Source organism: Suricata suricatta, chromosome 10, assembly GCF_006229205.1.
Source record: "Suricata suricatta isolate VVHF042 chromosome 10, meerkat_22Aug2017_6uvM2_HiC, whole genome shotgun sequence".
NCBI lineage: Eukaryota > Metazoa > Chordata > Mammalia > Carnivora > Herpestidae > Suricata > Suricata suricatta.
This window is the reverse complement of record NC_043709.1, coordinates 58,130,937-58,150,253: the sequence shown is the minus strand read 5'-3', so window position 1 is coordinate 58,150,253 and position 19,317 is coordinate 58,130,937. Positions and strand designations below refer to the sequence as shown.

Genomic DNA, 19,317 nt, shown 5'->3' with positions numbered 1-19,317 from the left:
GAATAGGTTCACACATAAAGGAAACATCAAGTTATTATAGACTGCTATATGCATAAAATATTGCATATAAGTTTAATGGCAAGCCCCAAATTAAAAGTCAGTAATAGATAGGCAAATATTAAGAGAAAGGAATCCAAATACATCACTAAAGAAAGCCATCAAATCCCATGAGAGCAAGAGAAGAAAGGAAGAGAGAACTGCAAAATAACCATAAAACAAGTAAAACAAAAACAAAAACAAAAACAATGGCAAGAAGTACATACCTATCAATAATTGTGTTGAATATAAACACACTATATGCTCCAATCAAAGGCACAGGGTGACAGCCTGGTTAAAAAAGCAAGACCCATCTACAGACTCATTTCAGACCTAAAAACAAGCAGATTGAAAATGAAGGGATGGAGAAATATTTGTCATGAAATGGAAGTGAAAATAAAGCTGGGATAACAATACTTCTATCAAAAAAAACCAGACTTTAAAACAAAGACTATAACAAAAGACAAAGAAGGAAACTGTACCATCATAAATGGGGTGATCCAACAGGAAAATATAGTAACGATTTACATAAAACCATTAATAACAAATATAAAGGAAACAAGCGATCGTAATATAATAGGGGATTTTAACACCTACTTACATCAATGGACAAATCATCCCAACAGATCATCAACAAGGCAACAGTGACTTTAAATGACCTATGGGACCAGATGGATTTAACAGATATCCTAATATTCCACCTTAAAACAGAAGAACACACATTCTTTTGGAGCACGTGGAACATTCTCCAAAATATATCACACATTAGGCCACAAAACTAGTCCATACAACTTCAAAAGATCAAAGGCATACCATGCAACTTTTCAATCACAAAACTATGAAAATAGAAATCAACCACAAGAAAAAAAATCTTGAAAGACCACAAATGCCTGGAGATTAAATAACATGCTACTAAACAATGAATGAGTCAACCAAGAAATAAGTAATACAGGATTATTAGTGAGCTAAACACTTTCAGGGATATCAATAAAAATTCCTGCCAAGAACTTGGTCTGCCAAGAACTAGGTACTCAATAAATTCTAATTTAATCAATTAAAGTTTTTTAGCAACATTTATTTTGGAAGATTGAGAGAACACTTAAAATCAATTATTTTTTACAAGTCCAAGAAAACATAGTATAAGCTATGTATTTCCTTATTTGGTTGTATTTGTTGTATTTTTCTGCATTTCAATGTTGTTTGTGAGATTAGAAGTCAGGCTTACATTTAATAGAAACTTATTATCATGTTATCTGATTGGGATCTTGCCCTGAAAGTGGTTTGTTTGAGGGGTAGGTGGCTAAAGGAGTAAATTCATGTGATGAAAGGTATTAATTTTGGGGGCATTATATGTTTGAGAAAGCTAACCTGAATAGAAATCAGATTATTAGAGTATATTATGCTAGGTGAAATAAGTGAGTCAGAGAAGGACAAATATCATATGATTTCACTCATGTGTGGAATTTAAGAAATAGAACAGGTGAACATAGGGGAAAGTAAGGAAAAATAAGATAAAAGCAGAGAGGGAGGCAAGCCGTAAGAGACGCTTAACTATAGAGAACAAACTGAGGTTTCCTGGAGGGGACGTGGGTGGGGGACGGGTATTAAGGAGGGCACTTGTGATGAGCACTGGATGTTGAATGTCAATGATGAATCCCTAAATTCGACTCCTTAAATCAACACTACACTGTATGTTAACTAACTTGTGTGTTAACTAACTTGAATCCCACAGATCAAGCCATGGGTCAGGCTCTGTGTTGACTGCATGGAGCCTGCCTGGGATTCTCTCTCCCCCCCTCTTTCTTTGGACCTCCCCAGCTCATGCACACATATGCTCTTTCTCTCTCTCTCAAAATAATTAAACTTTTATTTGTTTTTCAAGTTTATTTTTATTTATTTTTTAATGTTTACTTATTTTTGAGAGTGAGAGATAGCACAAGCGGGGAAGGGACAGAGAGAGATGGCGACAGAGGATCCAAACCAGGTTCCATGCTTACAGCAGCAAGCCCCACATGGCTCAAATCCATGAACCATGAGATCATGACCGAGCCAAGTCAGACTCTCAGCTGATTGAGCCACCAGGCACCCCTCAATATAATTTAAAAAGTTTTAATTTATCATCTCTTGTTTTCCTTTGTAATTCTTTACTGGTCTTATTTTTCTCTTTTTGCATGTCTATGTTTGTTGTAAGTGAATTTTTTTAATGTTTTGATTTTATCTCCTATATTAGAGTCCTTTTGCTGCTTAACAAATAACACAGTTAGCAGTTTGGAGCAACACAAATTTATTAAGCATTCTTTTGATTGAAAGTTCAACATTAGTCTCACTGGATTAAGAATCAAGATGTTCCTTTCTGGTGGCTCTAGTAGAGAATCTATTTCCTTGACTCTTGAGCTTCTAGAGACTGCCCATATTGTTTAACTAATGGACTTCTTCCACCTTCAAAGTCAGCAAATGTATTACTCTGAATAATTTTCTATGGTCAAATATCCCTCTAACTCTTCTAAGACCCCATCTTTCACAGTAGCCTCCTTGTGACTGCTTTGGATCACCAGGACAATTCAGGATAATTTCCATTTTAAAGCAGATAATTAGCAACCTTAGTTAATACCATCTGTAACCTTAATTTTTGTTTGACACTTAAGACAACATAGTCAAAGGATTTGGGACTAAGACATGGGCATCTTTCGGGGTGACAGGAGACACTACTCTTCCTAAAACAGCTCCTTTGATGGGCTATGTACGAGCTATAATACTTCACATTGCTTCAGTAATAGATTTAGAATTTATAGTGTACATCTTCAATTTACCACAGTCTAACTTCAAATAATATTATAGCACTTCCCACGCAAAATAAGATCCTAACAACATAATTCCATTTCTCCCAACTTAGCATTTGTGTTATTGCTGTTACTTGTCTTACATTATTAGTACTATTAGTATTTGTATTAATTTTTAAGCAAACTTTCTAATGTTTCAAGTAATAAAAACATCATTTTGATGAATGCTGTTATATCTACTGCTTTTCATCCCTTTGTGTAGATCCATCTGTATCACTTTCCTTTTGCTGATAGTCACATGTCCTTTTCATGCAATTGTAATATTGATTATGCACTGAAATTTGTGCATTCCTTGTATATATATATATTTACATTTAATCTCAAAATTAAACTTGATGTAATTACTAGAAATATAGAATAGGGAACTATAAAACCCAGGAACTATATTTGTGTAAATGATGGGATATGCTACATTTTAGAGGGCATATTAAAAATATACTTCAGAAGCCTCAGAATATATATTTATATACATTTTTTACTTGAATCCAAGTTAGTTAACATACAGTGTAATAATGATTTCAGGAACAGAATTTATTGATTTATCACTTACATCTAACACCCACTACTCATCCCCACAAGTGCCCTCCTTAATGCCCATCACCCTTTTAGCCCATCCCTCAACCCAACACCCCACCAGCAACCCTCAGTTTGTTCTCTGTATTTAAGAGTCTCTTATGTTTTGTCTCCCTCTCTGTTTTCATCCTATTTTTGCTTCCCTTCTGCTATGTTCATCCAATTGGTTTCCTAAATTCCAGATTCAGTGAACATATGATATTGGCTTAGCATACATTATTTTTTATTTTGCTTAGCATAATATATTTTGCTTAGCATAATATCACCTGTGGATAGACATTTGGACTCTCTCCATAATTAGGCTATTGTCAATAGTACTGCTTAAGCATTGGGGTGCATGTGCCCCTCTGATTCAGCAGTTTTGTATCCTTTGGAAATATACTAGTAGTACAATTTCTGGGTCACAAGGTAGTTCTATTTTTAATTTTTTGAGGAACCTCCATATTGTTCTTCAGAGTGGCTGGACCAGTTTGCATTCCCACCAGCAATGTAAAAGGGTTCCACATCCTTGCCAACATCTCTTGTGACCTGAGTTGTTAATTTTAGACATTCTGACAGGTGTGAGGTGGAATCTTATTGTCGTTCAGATTTGTATTTTCCTAATGATTATAGTGTTGTCCACCTTTTCATGTGTCTCTTAGCCATGTCCATGTCTTCTTTGAAAATTGTCTATTCATGTCTTTTGCCCGATTCTTCATTGGATTATTTGGTTTTTGGGTGTTGAGTTTGATAAATTCTTTATAGATTTTGAATACTAACCCTTTATTTGATCTGCCATTTGCAAATATCTCCTCCCATTCCGTTGTTTTACTTTTGTTTTGCTGACTGTTTCCTTCAATGTGAAGAAACATTTTATCTTGATGAGCTCCCAATAGTTCGTTTTTGGTTTTGTTTCCTTTGCCTCTCAAGTAAGAACTTGCTGTGGTCAAGGTCAGCGATGTTGTTGCCTGTTTTCTCCTCTAGGATTCTGATAACCTCTTTTCTTAGGTTTAGCTCTTTCATTAATTTTTATTTTATTTTTGTGTATGATGTAAGAAAGTGGTGCAGGTTCATCTGCATGTTGCTGTCCAGGTTTCCCAACACCATTTGCTGAAGAGACTGTGTTTTTCCCCCCCACTGGATATCCTTTCCAGCTTTGTCAAATATAAGTTGACTAGAAGTTTGTGGGTCCACTTCTGGGTTCTCTTCTGTTCCATTGATCTGCATCTGTCTTTGGGCTAGTACCATACTGCCTTGATGATTACAACTTTGTAATACACTTGAAGTGTTTATCAATTTTGTTAATACTTTCAAAGAACCAACACTGGTTTCATTGGTCTGCTCTACTTTTTTGTGGGGGTTTTTTCAATATCATTGATTTCTACTCTAATCTTTATTATTTCTCTTCTGCTGCTAGCTTTTGGCTTTATTTGTTGTTCTTTTTCCAACTCTTTTAGGTGTAATTTTAGGTTGCATATTTGACACCGTTCTTACTTCTTTAGGAAGGCCTGGATTCCTATATACTTCCCTCTATGACTGCCTTTGCTGCATCTCTGAGATTTTGGACTGTCATGTTTTCATTTTCATTGATTTCCACAAAAAGTTCTTTTTTAATTTCCTCTTTAATTTCTTGGTTACCCCATTCAGTCTCTAGTAAGTTGTCCTTTAATCTCCAAATATTCATTGTTGATCCAATTTTTTTTCTTGTGATTGATTTTGAGTTTCAACCATTGTGATGTGAAAATATACATGGTATGTGACGGATATTTTTGTACATGTTGAGGGCTGATTTGTGTCCCAGTATGTGAACTGTTCTGGAGAATCTTCCATGTGCACTTGAGAAGAATGTGTATTCTGCTGCTTTAGGATGAAATATTCTGAATATACCTATTAAGTCCATTGTGTCCAGTGTGTCATTCAAAACCATTGTTTCCCTATTGATTTTCTGCTTAGATCATCTGCCCATTGTTGTAAGTAGGGTGTTGAGGTCTCCTACTATTATGGTATTATTATATATGAGTTTCTTTATGTTTTTGGTTGAGTTTTATATTTGGGTTTGCCCAAGTGGAGGCATAAAAGTTTTTAAGTGTTATATCTTCTTGATAGACAGACACTTTAATTATGATACAATTCCCTTCTACATCTCTTGTTATAGTCTTTGTTTTATAATCTAGTTTGTCCGATATAAGTATGGCTACTCCGCTTACTTTTGATGACCACAAGCATGACAGATGGTTCTCCATCCCCTAACATTCAATCTGTAGGTGTCCTTTGGTCTAAAATGAGTCTCTTGTAAGTGGCATATAAATGGGTCCTATTTCCTTATTCATTCTGATACCCTATATCTTTTTATTGGAGCATTTAGTCCATTTTCTTTTATAGTGAGTATTGAATGATATGAAAATAGTGTCATTGTGTTGCCTGTAAAGTTGGAGTTTCTGGTGATGTTCTCTGTTCTTTTCTAGTCTTGGTTACTTTTGACCTTTTTGTTTTGTTTTGTTTTTTCTCCACTCAAAGAGTCCCTCTTAATTTCTTGCAGGGCTGGTTTAGTGGTCATGAACACCTTTGGTTTTTGTTTTTCTGGGAAACTCTTTAACTCTCCTTCTACTTTGAATGACAGCTTTGCTAGATAAAGAATTCTTAGCTGCATATTTTTCTGATTCAGCACATTAAATATATCCTGCCACTCATTTAGGGCCTGCCAAGGTTTTGTGGATAGGTCTTCTGCAAGCCTAATCTGTCTTCTCTTGTAGATTAAAGACTTTTTTCCCCTTGCTGCTTTCATAGTTCTTTCTTTGTCTGTATATTTTGTGAATTTGACTATGATATGCCTTGGTTATGGTTGATTTTTGTCGAATCTAATGGAAGTTTCTGTGCTTCTTGGATTTTGATGTCTGTGTACTTCTCCAGAAGCTATAATTTGCTACATAACCCTTCTGTTCCTTTTTTTCTCTGTCTTCTTGGACTTATATGATTTGGATGTTCTTACTTTTTAATAAGGCACTGAGTCGTCTAAGTCTTGTATCATGATATTTGATGTTTGTTTCCCACTTTTTTTCTCCTTCACTATTTTCTATCATTTTATCTTCCATATCACTGATTCACTCCTCTGCTTCATCCATCCTCGCTATCATGGCATCCTTCAAGTCCACATCTCGGTTATAGCATTTTTAATTTAAGCCTGACTAGATTTATTTCTTAAATCTCCACAGAAAGGGATTCTCTAATGCTTCCTGTGCTTTTTTCAACCCCAGTTAGTAACTTATTATCATGATTAATAATTCTAGTTCAGACAGACATTCTACTTGTCTCTGTGTTGATTAAGTCTCTGGCTGTCATTTCTTCCTGTTCTTTCTCTTGGGGTCAATTCCTTTGTTTTGTCATTTTGGAGGGAAAATATTAATAAAATACAAATATTAGGAAATTAAAAACAAAACAAAAAATCAATTTAAGGAACTTCGATCCTAGGTGTGTTTTGGTCTGTTGTTAGAAGAAGCTTGATAGAGTAGAGAGAAAAGGGAAAGGGGGAAAAAGGCAAGAAAAAAAAAAGTTTTTAAATTATAAAGTAGAATAAAAATAAAGAAAATGAAACAGAATTAAAAAAATTTTAATGTAAAAATAAATTTATCTCTTTCTGGATACAACAAAGATAAAGATAAGAAGAAAGAAGAAAGAAAACAATTTAAGCAAAAACAGATCTAAAGAAAAGGAATAAATGAACCAGTAAACAGAATGAAACCTGAATAAATTCACATCCAGTTTCCCCTAGAACTGAAACTCTGAAGCACTCTATAGTCGGTACACTAGGCAGGTGGAGTGACTTGGCTTCTCTTCTGGGGGATGTGCTTGAATGTCACAGTTGGTTTGGACTTGGTGTAATGACTCTGTTAACTACTGGGTAGCCCAGCTTCGCTACTGGGATGCACCAGTGTGCCTGCACATATACACATTCATTGAGAGGTGGTAATTGCCTCACCCACCTCCCTAGTCTCTGGTGCAAAAACTTCACACTCTCACCGACGTACAATTCGAGCACCCCTTTTTTGTCTCAGTCCTCTGAGACAATTCATTATATATTTACATTGTATATAACTTATCAATATGTTGGCTGATTTGTAGGTTCTATGTTTCAATCTATATAGCCATATGGTTGATTTTTTTCTCCTTAAGAAAAGGAATTATATTTTTTGAACTTATTTATGTAAGCAGCACTATATTATAAAAAGTTATTGAAAACATATATTCAAAAATATTAAAAGTTTACTAACTTGTGATTATTTGTTTCCTCATTTGATTACCTGTATTTTTACTTAAGTAAATAAAATAAAAATAATAAAGAAGAAGAAAATCCTCTTTTATGATCATTTGGCTGCTATAAATGATGACAACAAAATGTTAAAAAGTCTGGTCAGTTTTAGGTTATAACCACAGATTTGCATGTCTGTTTTTATAAAGTACCTCTGTTTGTTGTGGACAAGTTTCATTACATTGTAATAACAAGCTTTTGGGATGCCCAGGTGGGGTAATATATAATACAATGTACAGGTAGAGAATTAACCAATTTATATTTCTTTTTGCTATAATTGATAGAAGGGAGGCATCTTGGGCAAGGAAGTGTTCAGCTGTCTCTGAGTAATGTACATCAGGACTTATTAAGCTGACAACAGAGGGCAGAAAAGCGTAGTTGGAGACGTGTGCGGATGAGTTCATATTTACATTTTAATGATAACTGTTAATGAATGTGCATCTCTTTGGCTGTAATGTAGGAATACAGTAAGAGATTCAGTGGAAGTATACCTCCTTGCTCATATTTGAATAGTATAATGGATAAGGAATTCTTTTATAGGCATTATACTTGTGTACTCTGTTACTTTGTGTCTAATTTTTAATTGAACATACGGAATGTAGTATCTTCATTTTAACTGTGCCAATATCTTTATCTAGAGGCCTGTGGCCATTTTTGTTCTTTATGAACGTTTTGTCCCCAAGAAAGGCAGGATTACATTTTTGTCATTCAGATGGAGTTGTGTATTCTTAGTTATCAAAATACTCATATAGTTTTGGAACTTTGAAATGGTAGATATTCATGGCATGTAAAAAGCCCTGATACATAACTGTATGGTCTTAATTACATTAAAAACCATTAGTTGTGTAGGTACACACATGAGACCTAGAAGTTGAACTGTAAAATGCTTGTGATTATGGATTACTTTGTGTTTTGCTTCTTGTGTTTTTCAGTTTTCTTTTATGCACATGTGAACTTTTAAAAAATGAATGTTTTAAAAACCTAAATTTTTTTTATAAAAGTATGTCTGGTTCCTTATCAACTGATTGTCACTGTTTTGTATTCAACTATGTCTGATCTTACTGTTGAGTCCTCATTTCCCTGAGGAACCATCCCCATCATTGCAGCTTTCAGGATTCGTGCTCAAACACCTTACACAAGGGAATCACTAGTGATTTTTTAAATGAGACACCAAGAAAACTTTTGTTTATATACTTTGTTTCTGTCTTTTCAGTAATACCCTTTTCCTCCCAAAAAAGGCAACCTTTGTGGTATAAAACTAGAGTGATGAGATTTATCAACTCTTCAAACCAAATAGATTTCCTCTTAGTCTGGAAGCCTCTGAATAGTATTTTGCTTTCAAATGGGAAAGAATTGGAAGATATTTCATTAATTAAAAATGAAAAGTTCTAAGTGAGAAAATATTTGCAATGCCTTGGATATTTAAAAAAAATTCAGAGATGTATGTATGGCGCCATCTCAGAGCACCAGTGACTAGGACAGGCCACAAGTAAGAGTGGCCAGAAATCCAGAGACAACCCATTGCTAACATCTTCTTCTTCATCTTTGTAACCATCAGGGCTATCAGTTAGCTGGAGCTGTCATTGACCCACAGAAAAGTAAGTATAATGTCTGTGATTTCAGTTATTGTTTCCTTTGGGAGATTTAAATGACAATTTCTTTTAAGTAACAGATTGGATCTATTTTTACCAATGTTGTGATAAAAAGACTATTTGAATAAATGTAAAATGAATCATAGGTTCCTTACTGATTGAAATGTTTTCATCAAGGCTGCATGATGTTTGTGTTGATAGCTCACCAAATATTATAATTTTATTAGATATACATATAGATGATACAGACTAGGTATAAATATTTAATGACATATTACCTGACACTGATTTATTTAGTGTCCCATGAACTCTTTTAGATTGAAAGAAAAAATCCCTGAAAGTCAATAAAGCAAATAGAACTTAATCAGTCACAGTTCAGGGTCAGTTAATTTCCCAAACATTTCCTCTTAATAAACTTGAAAATAAAAGAGAAGAAGTGAAAAGGAGAAGAAAGATTTGTTGGATATTGCCCAATCAGGGCTGAGAACATTACTATAAGATACTTTAGAAACACTAGGTTGAAGATAGGACAATGGAGAGAATGCAAAGGCTCATAGAGATAATGCTTTCAAATATATCACACTAAGTGGCTGGTGAGTGTGACAGAAAACGATGGCCTCAGGTCAGTCTTCCCTCTCTAACATGAGAGCAGTTTTAGCTGCGGGATGGACACAGAGTGGGGGGTGGCAGAGCCAATTGCAATAGAAAGGCAATGTTTATGTGATCCAATTAAAGTCACTCACATAACAAACTAAGTGGGATCTCCAGGGGAAATTTTCTTTAAAATCATCAACTTATGAAAGCTGTAATCCCTGGAGATACGTATTCAAGACTAAAATGATTGACTAGCTACTATTAAAAATAACTGGTGGGGGAAAAATTGGTGATAACTTAGGAACTATTATGGAGTAGCTATGGTCCAAAACCCAGCTTTACAAAGCCCTTTTTGGCAGTATCTTACAGAAAGATGAATTGATAAGCTATAATTGTCAGCAACAAGGAGAAAAGTCTCTAGGGAAAACTTCTTTGGTAAGATTTTATTTTTAAGCAATCTCCACACCCCACGTGGAGTTCCATGCACAACCCCAAGATCGAGAGTCACGTGCTCTACTGACTCAGCCAGACAGGCACCCTTCTGTGGAAAACTTTATCTGCAGAAGGCAGAGAGGAGAAAATTTCTTGTGTTGCTTGTTTTATGTGCCAATGTCATACATAGAATGAATAGGTAACCATTACCTGGGTGATATCAGAGCCACTAACAATTCCCACACCAAAGTGCAAGAATCCATTAAAACTTTTTTTTAATAATAATGGTGATAGTGATTTTCATGTGAGCAAAATCAAATATTCATGTAGTGGCCTTGAGGTATAATATTGATAAAAACATTGTGAATGTCACTTTGGTAACATTCAAAAGTGCACATTCAAATAAGCACATTCTTGTCCTAGAAATTACACTAATATTATTATGATAAAAGTAAGATTTTTCTACAAGAATGCTATCAAAAAACTGAATAATTCTTAGAAGCAAATTACTAACAAGGATCTAAAAACTGTGATGAGCCATCATTTTAAAATGAGGTGTATTGCCATATTCAAACTGGAGAATTCATAGGGAAAAAAACATAAAATCTTGAAATTAGAGATGAGTTTTAAAGTGTGATGATAAATAGACACAAAAACTTGAAGTTAAATAGATGCCTGTCTCTAATTATTAAGATGGAAACAGGTGCACAAAATGTTTAAGGATCATAAGATATGAGACAAGTGATGTATTCAATCATATGTCATGCATTTACTAATCCATTAGTATATAGAATTTCTGGGTAAAATCACAGATAAAGCTGGGGAAAATATACTCCCAATAATTTGATTAGTTATGAAATTTTACATTTTTTTCTTTTGGCTTATCAGATTAAACTTTTCAATAAAATACATTGTTTCTTTAACAAAATCACAATAAAGAAGAAAAAGAATGTCTTGCAATTTTCCAAATACTTTACATGATAGAAAGAATAATCTAATCTTTTTTCTTAAAATATGGTACTATTTTTGTCCTGGCAACCCTTGTCTGCTATTTCCATTACATCCTTTTGATTCTGAAAGCTTTTTTCCACTCTTTTTTCCTGTGAAACAGAAAAGTTTCTTCATGTCTTTGGTACCTGCATGTCCAAAAACATATACCAGAAATCATTGTATTAATTTGCATAGTTAACAAATGAAACAAATATTAAATTTGATACTGTAGGAATACCAATATTTACAAGTCAAGAAAATTTGTGATGTTTATAAGCCCTTTGAAACAGACTTTCTTTTAAATGATGGACAGTCTAAGAAAAGATTTATTCATGTATAAATGCACAAAAGCAACCAAAGGAAAAATTTTGCAATTATGGAAGAAGATAACTGAAAAGAAGGAGGCAATTATTACTATGCTCTTCAGTAAGGTACTGCACTCAATATTCAACACTTGAAGTAAATTGTGTACTAAAATGATTTCTGTATTTATTATATGCCTCAGAGAAGCCTTAGAAACAAAGGAGAGAGACTGGAAATTGGTATCCCTTTTCAAACACACACACACACACACAACCACACAAACACACACTAGAAACAAAATTACCTCTAGTTTAACTCACTTTAAAAGTAGAATTAGAAAGTCTGCTTAATGATAATGCAACTATCATTTTGCAGCTCTCATTAATGCAGCTTAATTTTATCAACTTTCAAAACTTCTAGCAAAAACAGAAAATTGATTATCATCAAATTTAGTAGTCAGCTAGTGAATAGAGAAAGTTTTGGGGTATAAATGCAAGTGTTGTTATAGTACTTTTATGGGTAGATTCTAAGAGTATAAACAAATTAAATAGAAGACATAGGTTAAGGATGTAGAGACACAGGGGCGCCTGGGTGGCTCAGTTGGTTAAATGTCTTACTCTTGACTTCAGCTCAAGTCATGATCTCACAGTTTGTGAGTTTGAGCCCTGCATGGGGCACTGAGCTGACAACGCCAAGTCTGCTTCGGATTCTATCTCCTTCTCTGTCTGCCCTTTCCATGTCTACTCTCTCTTCCTCTCTCAAAACAGACAAAAATAAAAAAAGAAAAAGAAAGAATGTGAAAATACAAAGAGAAATATAGTGAGAAATATAGTGAAAACACTGACATTTTACCTTACAATATTTATAGTTAGAAATCCATTAAGATATCCTTCCCATAACTATAAAATATATGCAATTGAGGAATTATGTCAAACTATGTAGACAATATTTATTAGAAATTTAAAGAAGAAATGTCAAGGAAAGTTTTTTAAGCTTTATTAAGCATTGCTTGTCAGGTCTGGACTTTTAAAATTATTGTTGTATAGAAGTGTAATTCATATGCAGTAAAATGCAAATATCTTAAGGGTTCTATAAGATTGGAGTATTGGGGCGCCTGGTGGCTCAGTTGGTTAGGCATCCAACTCTTGATTTCAGCTCACGTCATGATCTCATGGTTTGTGAGCTCAAGCTCTGAATTGAGCTCCGCACTGACAATGTGGAGCCTGCTTGGGATTCTCTCTCTCTCTCCCTGTCTCTGCTCTTCCCTTGCTCATGCTCTGACTCTTTTTCCCAAAATAAATAAATAAAACATTTTTTTAATTAAAAAAAAAGAATTGAGTCATATAAGCACTGAAGCAACCCACCATTCATTCTAAGAAACGTAAACTTCTACCACAATGGAAGGTTCTCTGATGCCACTGTTCCAATAACCGTTTCCCACATGCCCACAAGAGGCAAACACTACAGTGACTGTTATCCAGAGATATTTTGTCTGTTCATGAACTTCAGATAAATAAAATCATGTGGCATTTTTCTGAGTCTTACTGTTTTTACTCAGCATAACTATTAAGATTCATCAGTTTTTAAGGGTGGACAAGGGAAGGGCAGACAGGGAGGGAGGGAAAATCCCAAGCAGGGTCCACAGTGTCTTCACAAGAGCACTACATGGGCCTCAGTCCCACAACCCAGGAGATCATAACCTGAGCCAAAATAAAGATTTGGAAGCTTAACCAACTGAGCCACCCAAGTGCCCCAAGATTCATCATTTTTGTTCCATGCATCAATAGTTTGTACTTAATTTTACCAACATTTAGTATTGCCAGTCTTTTAGATTTTAGAGACCATCCTAGGGGCACCTGGATGGCTCAGTCAGTTAAACATCCAACTTCGGCTCAAGTCATGACCTAGTGGTTGGTGGGTTTGAGCCCCCATGGGCCTGTGTGCTGACACCTCAGAGCCTGGAGCCTGCTTCAGATTCTGTCTCTTCCTCTCTCTGCCCCTCCTCCACTTGTGTTCTCTCTCCCTCATAAATAAACATTAACAAATTTTTTTAAAGATTTTCCCCATCCTAGTGTGAAAGGGAAATCATTGTGATTTTACTTCACATTTCTCTCGTGACTTCTGATGTTGACAATTTTGACAATTTTTTATATGCTTATGAGTCATTCATATATCTCTTGTGAAGTGCTCACTTATTTTGCCCGTTTGGCTTGGTTTATTTATCTTTTATATTTGGTATACAGAGTTCTTATATATTCTCAATGTGAGTCCTTTTTTTCAGATATATATGGTACAAATATTTTTCTAGGTTTACTGGCTTCTTTCTTTACTGGTGTATTTTTTAGAGGAAAAAATTATGATTTTGATATTACCTAATATATAAGGGTTTTTTTTTTCTTTTACATTTGGCACCTTTTGTGTTCTGCTTAAGGAATCCTACTTTAAGGTCATGAAGGTTTTCTCCTGTTTTCTTAAAGAAGCTGTATTGTTCCATGTTTTAGGTTTGGCTTTATGATCCATCCTAAATTACTTTTTGGAAATGGAGTTTGATCAAAGTATAGACATGTGATTTTTCTGTCACTGTTCAAATTCATTTTTCTCTCCCCATTTAATTGAAGGGGAGACAATGAAATCAATTGACCACATTCATATAGGTATAAATTGGACTCTCTAAGATATCCCACTGTTCTATTTTCTATCCTTATGAAAATACCATATTGGCTTGGTTACTGTGATTTTACAGTAAGTCTTGAAATAAGGTAATATAGGATATTTAATTAGCTCCTTTTTTGACAATGTTATCCTACCACTTATAAATACATGGCATTTTCTAATAAAATTCTAAAATTAGTCTGTTAATCTCTTCAGAAACCCCTTCTGTAGGGGTGCCTGGGTGGCTTAGTTGGTAGATCATCCGACTCTTGGTTTTGATTCAGGTCATGATCTCAGGGTTCATAAGTTTGAGCCCGATGTCAGGCTCTGCACTGACAATGCAGACCCTGCTTGGGATTCTCTCCCTCCCTTTCTGTCCCTCCCATGCTCTCTCTTACTATCCCTCTCTCTCTCTCTCTCTCTCTCTCTGTCTTTCTCAAAATTCCTGCTGTATTTTTCCAACATTGCACTGAATTTATGGAACGATATGGAGAAAACTGACATCTTAACAACATTCAGCCTGCCAATTCATGAACATTTCATATCTCTTTTAGGTCTTCACTACTTTCTACAATTAGGATTTAGCCTTTTACAGCTTTCATTTGATGTCATTTGATGTTATTGATGTTATTTTATAAAGACTTTTTTCATTTTCCAATCATTTGTTGCTGATATATAGAATCAAAATTAGCATTGTTCATTGAGTTTGCAACCTGGAATCTTGTTAAAGTCACTTATGAATTCAGAAGGGTTTTTAAAACATAGACTCCATAGGGCTTTCTAAATTAAAAAAATGATCTGATATGTAGAAAATTACAATGGTACTATTTATTTCTAATATTCATGTCACTTCTCTAAAGAAAATAAATAAATACACAGATGGATAGATAGACAGATACAGAGATAAATTTATTCTAAGAATTTCGTGGTTTTTATATTTCCAAATTCTGGTACTCTGTTTCTGCACACCTAGTTTCCATCTGGTAGCATACATTTTAACGAAAAGAACTTTTAGCATTCTTTTCAGTGGAACTCTACTGGAAATAGTTTCAGCTTTTTGTATGTAAAAATTTCTTATTTTGCTATCATATCTTAAACTTTTTAATGCTTTTTTTAAATTTTTGAGAGACAGAGAAACACAGCGCGAGCAAGGGAGAGTCAGAGAGAGAGGGAGATATAGAATCTGAAGCAGACTCCAGGCTCTGAGCTGTCAGCACAGAGCCCGAAGCAGGGCTGGAACCCAGGACCTGTGAGCTAATGACTTGAGCTGAAGCCAGATGCTCAACCGACTGAGCCACTCAGCCGCCCCTTTTGCTTTCATATCTGATGGACTTTTCACTGAATAAGTATTTTAGGTTTTTGTTGTTGTCTATTTCAGCATTACAAAGATGCCATTCCCTTCTCTTCATACTGGTGAGTTTTCTTTGCTTTTCAGCCCATTCCCAGCTTTCTGGATCCTCGGAGAGTTTTCTCTGCCCTGCTACACTGCCCTCCTTTGGGGAGATTAGCCTCCATGTATCTTGTGTAGATTAAGAATATATTAAAAGGGTTTCCTTAAGCTGTATGCCCCCCGTCCTCATTCTTCTGCATTTGAAACCTTGAAATGCATCCATTCAGAAGACATTTGACTTGAATTTGGGACAATATCTTTCTTCCCCCATATTGACATACAACCTGGAGTACCCGGTATGTATTTGCAGGAAAGAGTTGCATACAAAATTCACTCTGACTAGAGAACCTTGGAATTCCAATCTGTCACCAGGGCTGCTATTATGCAGTTAGTAAAATTATGTTAACATTTTGGCTGGTTTCTTTCTACTTTTATCTATGGCAAATCTCTCCATATCCTTTCTGCCTCAGTTGAGAGTCTTTTCTCTCCTATGAAGAATGTATTACTTTATGTAGTTTCTTTCATTTAAATGTTTTCAGATCTTCAGATCTCTGGGATTTTTTAAGACTATTATTTTGTTATGAATCTGGTTTGTTTCAATTATAGAGGTGGGAGCAACAGAGTGGGACTCTCTACCCTAACAAAATAGGGTATTGTACCACTTGCCTTTGATACTACTCTATTCATTTGGAATCTCTTTGAAAATAATAAAGAGACTGGAGGTCAATGATGAGAAACCAGACAATAACAGCCTTCATTCTCCTCAGACCTACAGATGACCCTCAACTTCAGATTCCAATTTTTATGTTTCCATTTCTCACTTACATATTAAGTATAACTGGGAATCTGACCATCATATTCCTCACTTTGGTTGACTCCCACCTTAAAACATCCATGTACTTTTTCCTACAGAATTTTGCCTTATTAGAAATTTCATTTACATCTGCTTGTATTCCTAGCCGTTAATACAACATAGCAACAACAGGTGACAGATCAATAACTTACAATATTTGTGTCACTCAAGTGTTTTTTATTGATGTATTTGGGGTAACAGAATTTTACCTTTTACCCATCATGTCTTATGATCGCTATGTGGCCTTCTGCAAACCCCTGCATTATGTAACCATCATGAACAACAAAGTTTGTGGAACGTTTGTCCTCTGCTGCTGGGCAGCTGGTGTGTTGATCATACTCCCACCACTTATCATGATAGCAAATCTAGAATTCTGTGACTCGAATGTCATTGATTGTTTCTTCTGTGATTCGTCTCCTGTCTTGAAGATTTCATGCTCAGATACCTGGCTTTTAGAACAGATGGTGATCACCAGTGCTGTATTGGCCTTCATCACAACCCTTCTGTGTGTTGTTCTGTCCTATATCTACATTATCAAGACCATTCTAAGATTCCCCTCCAGCAACGAAAAAGGGCCTTTTCTACTTGTTCTTCTCACATGATTATTGTTTCCATCATATATGGAAGCTGTATCTTTATCTATGTTAAACCTTCAGCAAAGGAATCAGTGGCTATTAATAAGAGTGTGACAGTGCTAATGACATCCATAGCTCCCATGTTGAACCCAGTCATTTACACTCTGAGAAACAAACAAGTGAGACAAGCGTTCAGTGACTCGTTCAAAAGAAGTGCATTACCTTCAAGGAAGTAAGAGAATGCTGAAATCTAGGAATCATGTTTCCAAAAGATCGGAGTCTCCTAAACATAGTTCTTTAAGTTAACAAGTCATTCTGTCTTCTCTACCTGTGTGTGCACTAATTCAAGTTATCTTCCTCAAAACGCCTAAGGCCCAAATTTCAGTTCATCCATTACTCTACTTATGAATGAACTTTAAATAGTAAACATGACTTTATGGTTGTAGGAAGTATATTATTTACTATCTCTTCTATCCAATTAAACCAAAACTACAAAATATTGCAAAATTTTTAAAGAATACAAAACAAAATTATGAGAAATGTATTCAGAACAAATTGACACTCCTCTATCTTAAGGAAGTTGTACTGGGAATCTATAAAGAAAAAATAAAAAGAAGACCCACTGCCTCAGGCATACACATGTATTGATATTTTAGGTTTGAACAATTCAGTAGAACTAAGCCCGCTCAGAATCCTGCCAATAAATATTGACAAGTGTGGTTGGCCAAACATCCAACAGTCTAAAATGGACAAATATTCAGAATATTTTGGGTAGTTTCTCTATGGCTATCCAGATCTGTCTAAAATTTTTCTTGATGTTTGAGCCCTTGATAGAAAAAAGTTTACATCTAGGATTTAGGTTAATAAATAATTTGAGGCTCTGAAAAATAAATATATTTCAATCCCTATATAGTTTCCATGATCATAGAAAACATTGAACATTTATTCAAACTTCTTCAGTCGTCCCTGGAATCTCCTCTTATAATATTGATTATTTCACATCAGAAAAATATCAACATTAAAATTATTTACCACATTAAACTCCTGGTAAATTTTTTTTGCCATTAAAAATCTCTAAAGTTTTGATCTCTTTTAATGAAAGTAATCTATAAACTTAAACACTATCTTTATAGTCTATATAATAGTTTATACTCTAGTAGACTATTTGTAGGTAAGAAGCAAGCAGGTAGTCTACTTCCTGCTTAAGATTCCCAAAAGTGTTTAGAATCCCTGAAACTAAAAGCCTACCACCATCCATAACAATATGCCATCTTTTTGGTTCAGGAGTTACTGAGAGATGTAGCTTATAGACCCATCTAATTAAAGGCAAAGGACTAAATACTCTAGAAAACAAATTTGGCTGAGTCTTAATTTGTATTTTTATCTCTACTTTTTGAAGTCACTTATTCATTACTAAGAAGAAATGTGATTGGGCAAGGAAACAGGTGGGGAAAAAACCAACAAATATGATGAATTAATGATAAATATTTATGTCCTCAGTTTTGTCACTGTCTACCACTATCTATCACTGTCACCAATATTGTCTGACAAATTATAACCATAATGGACATTTTTCTGAACATATTCCAAATATATAGCAAATATATAAAATATATAAAGGATATAAATGACATTTTGTTTACGTCATGAATCTAGAAAAATAAAGAAATATAACCAAAAGTGAGATAAGAAATTACATATTGGCTTTGTTAATAGTAAATAATTGAAAAATAGAATGCTTTCCTTCTCAGATCAGGAACAAGATAATGTCCTGAGTCTATGTATCTCTAACTTTCTAGCTCATGAAATAAGGCAGGGGGGAAAAATCAAGCATCCAGATTGACAAGAAGAATGGAATCCCCTACTTTTATTTTCAGACTACATAGTTGTCTTTGTAGAAAATGTTGTAAAAACTACTGGAACTAATAAGTGAATGTAGAAAGTTTGCAGAACACAGAATCGATATACAAAATTAGTTTTCTTTCTATATACTAGCAACAAGCAATCAAAATTGTAATAATAAAACAATATCATAGACAATTTACTTAAAAATATAAAATACTGAGGGATTAATCTCACAAAATACATGCAAGATTTGTATATAGGAATACAAAACTTGGCTCTGATAAATTAAAGGAGACCTAAAAAATGAAGAAATCTATCATGTTCACAGATTGCAAGATTTACTATTGCTAAGAGGTC

General features: G+C 34.6%; 1 protein-coding gene and 1 pseudogene across 1 annotated transcript in view; both read left to right on the top strand.

Annotated features, from left to right (window-relative positions):
• Nucleotides 1-2,644, top strand: part of LOC115305175 (olfactory receptor 6C2-like) — a 6,275-nt gene extending 3,631 nt beyond the window's left edge. Inside the window, exon 2 of the mRNA XM_029955479.1 lies at nt 2,592-2,644. Within this exon, the coding sequence (XP_029811339.1) occupies nt 2,592-2,644 (53 nt within the window). The remainder of the gene's footprint in view (nt 1-2,591) is intronic.
• Nucleotides 2,645-16,413: 13,769 nt separating this feature from the next.
• LOC115303613 lies at nt 16,414-17,351 on the top strand (annotated as a pseudogene).
• The last annotated feature ends 1,966 nt before the right edge of the window (nt 17,352-19,317 follow it).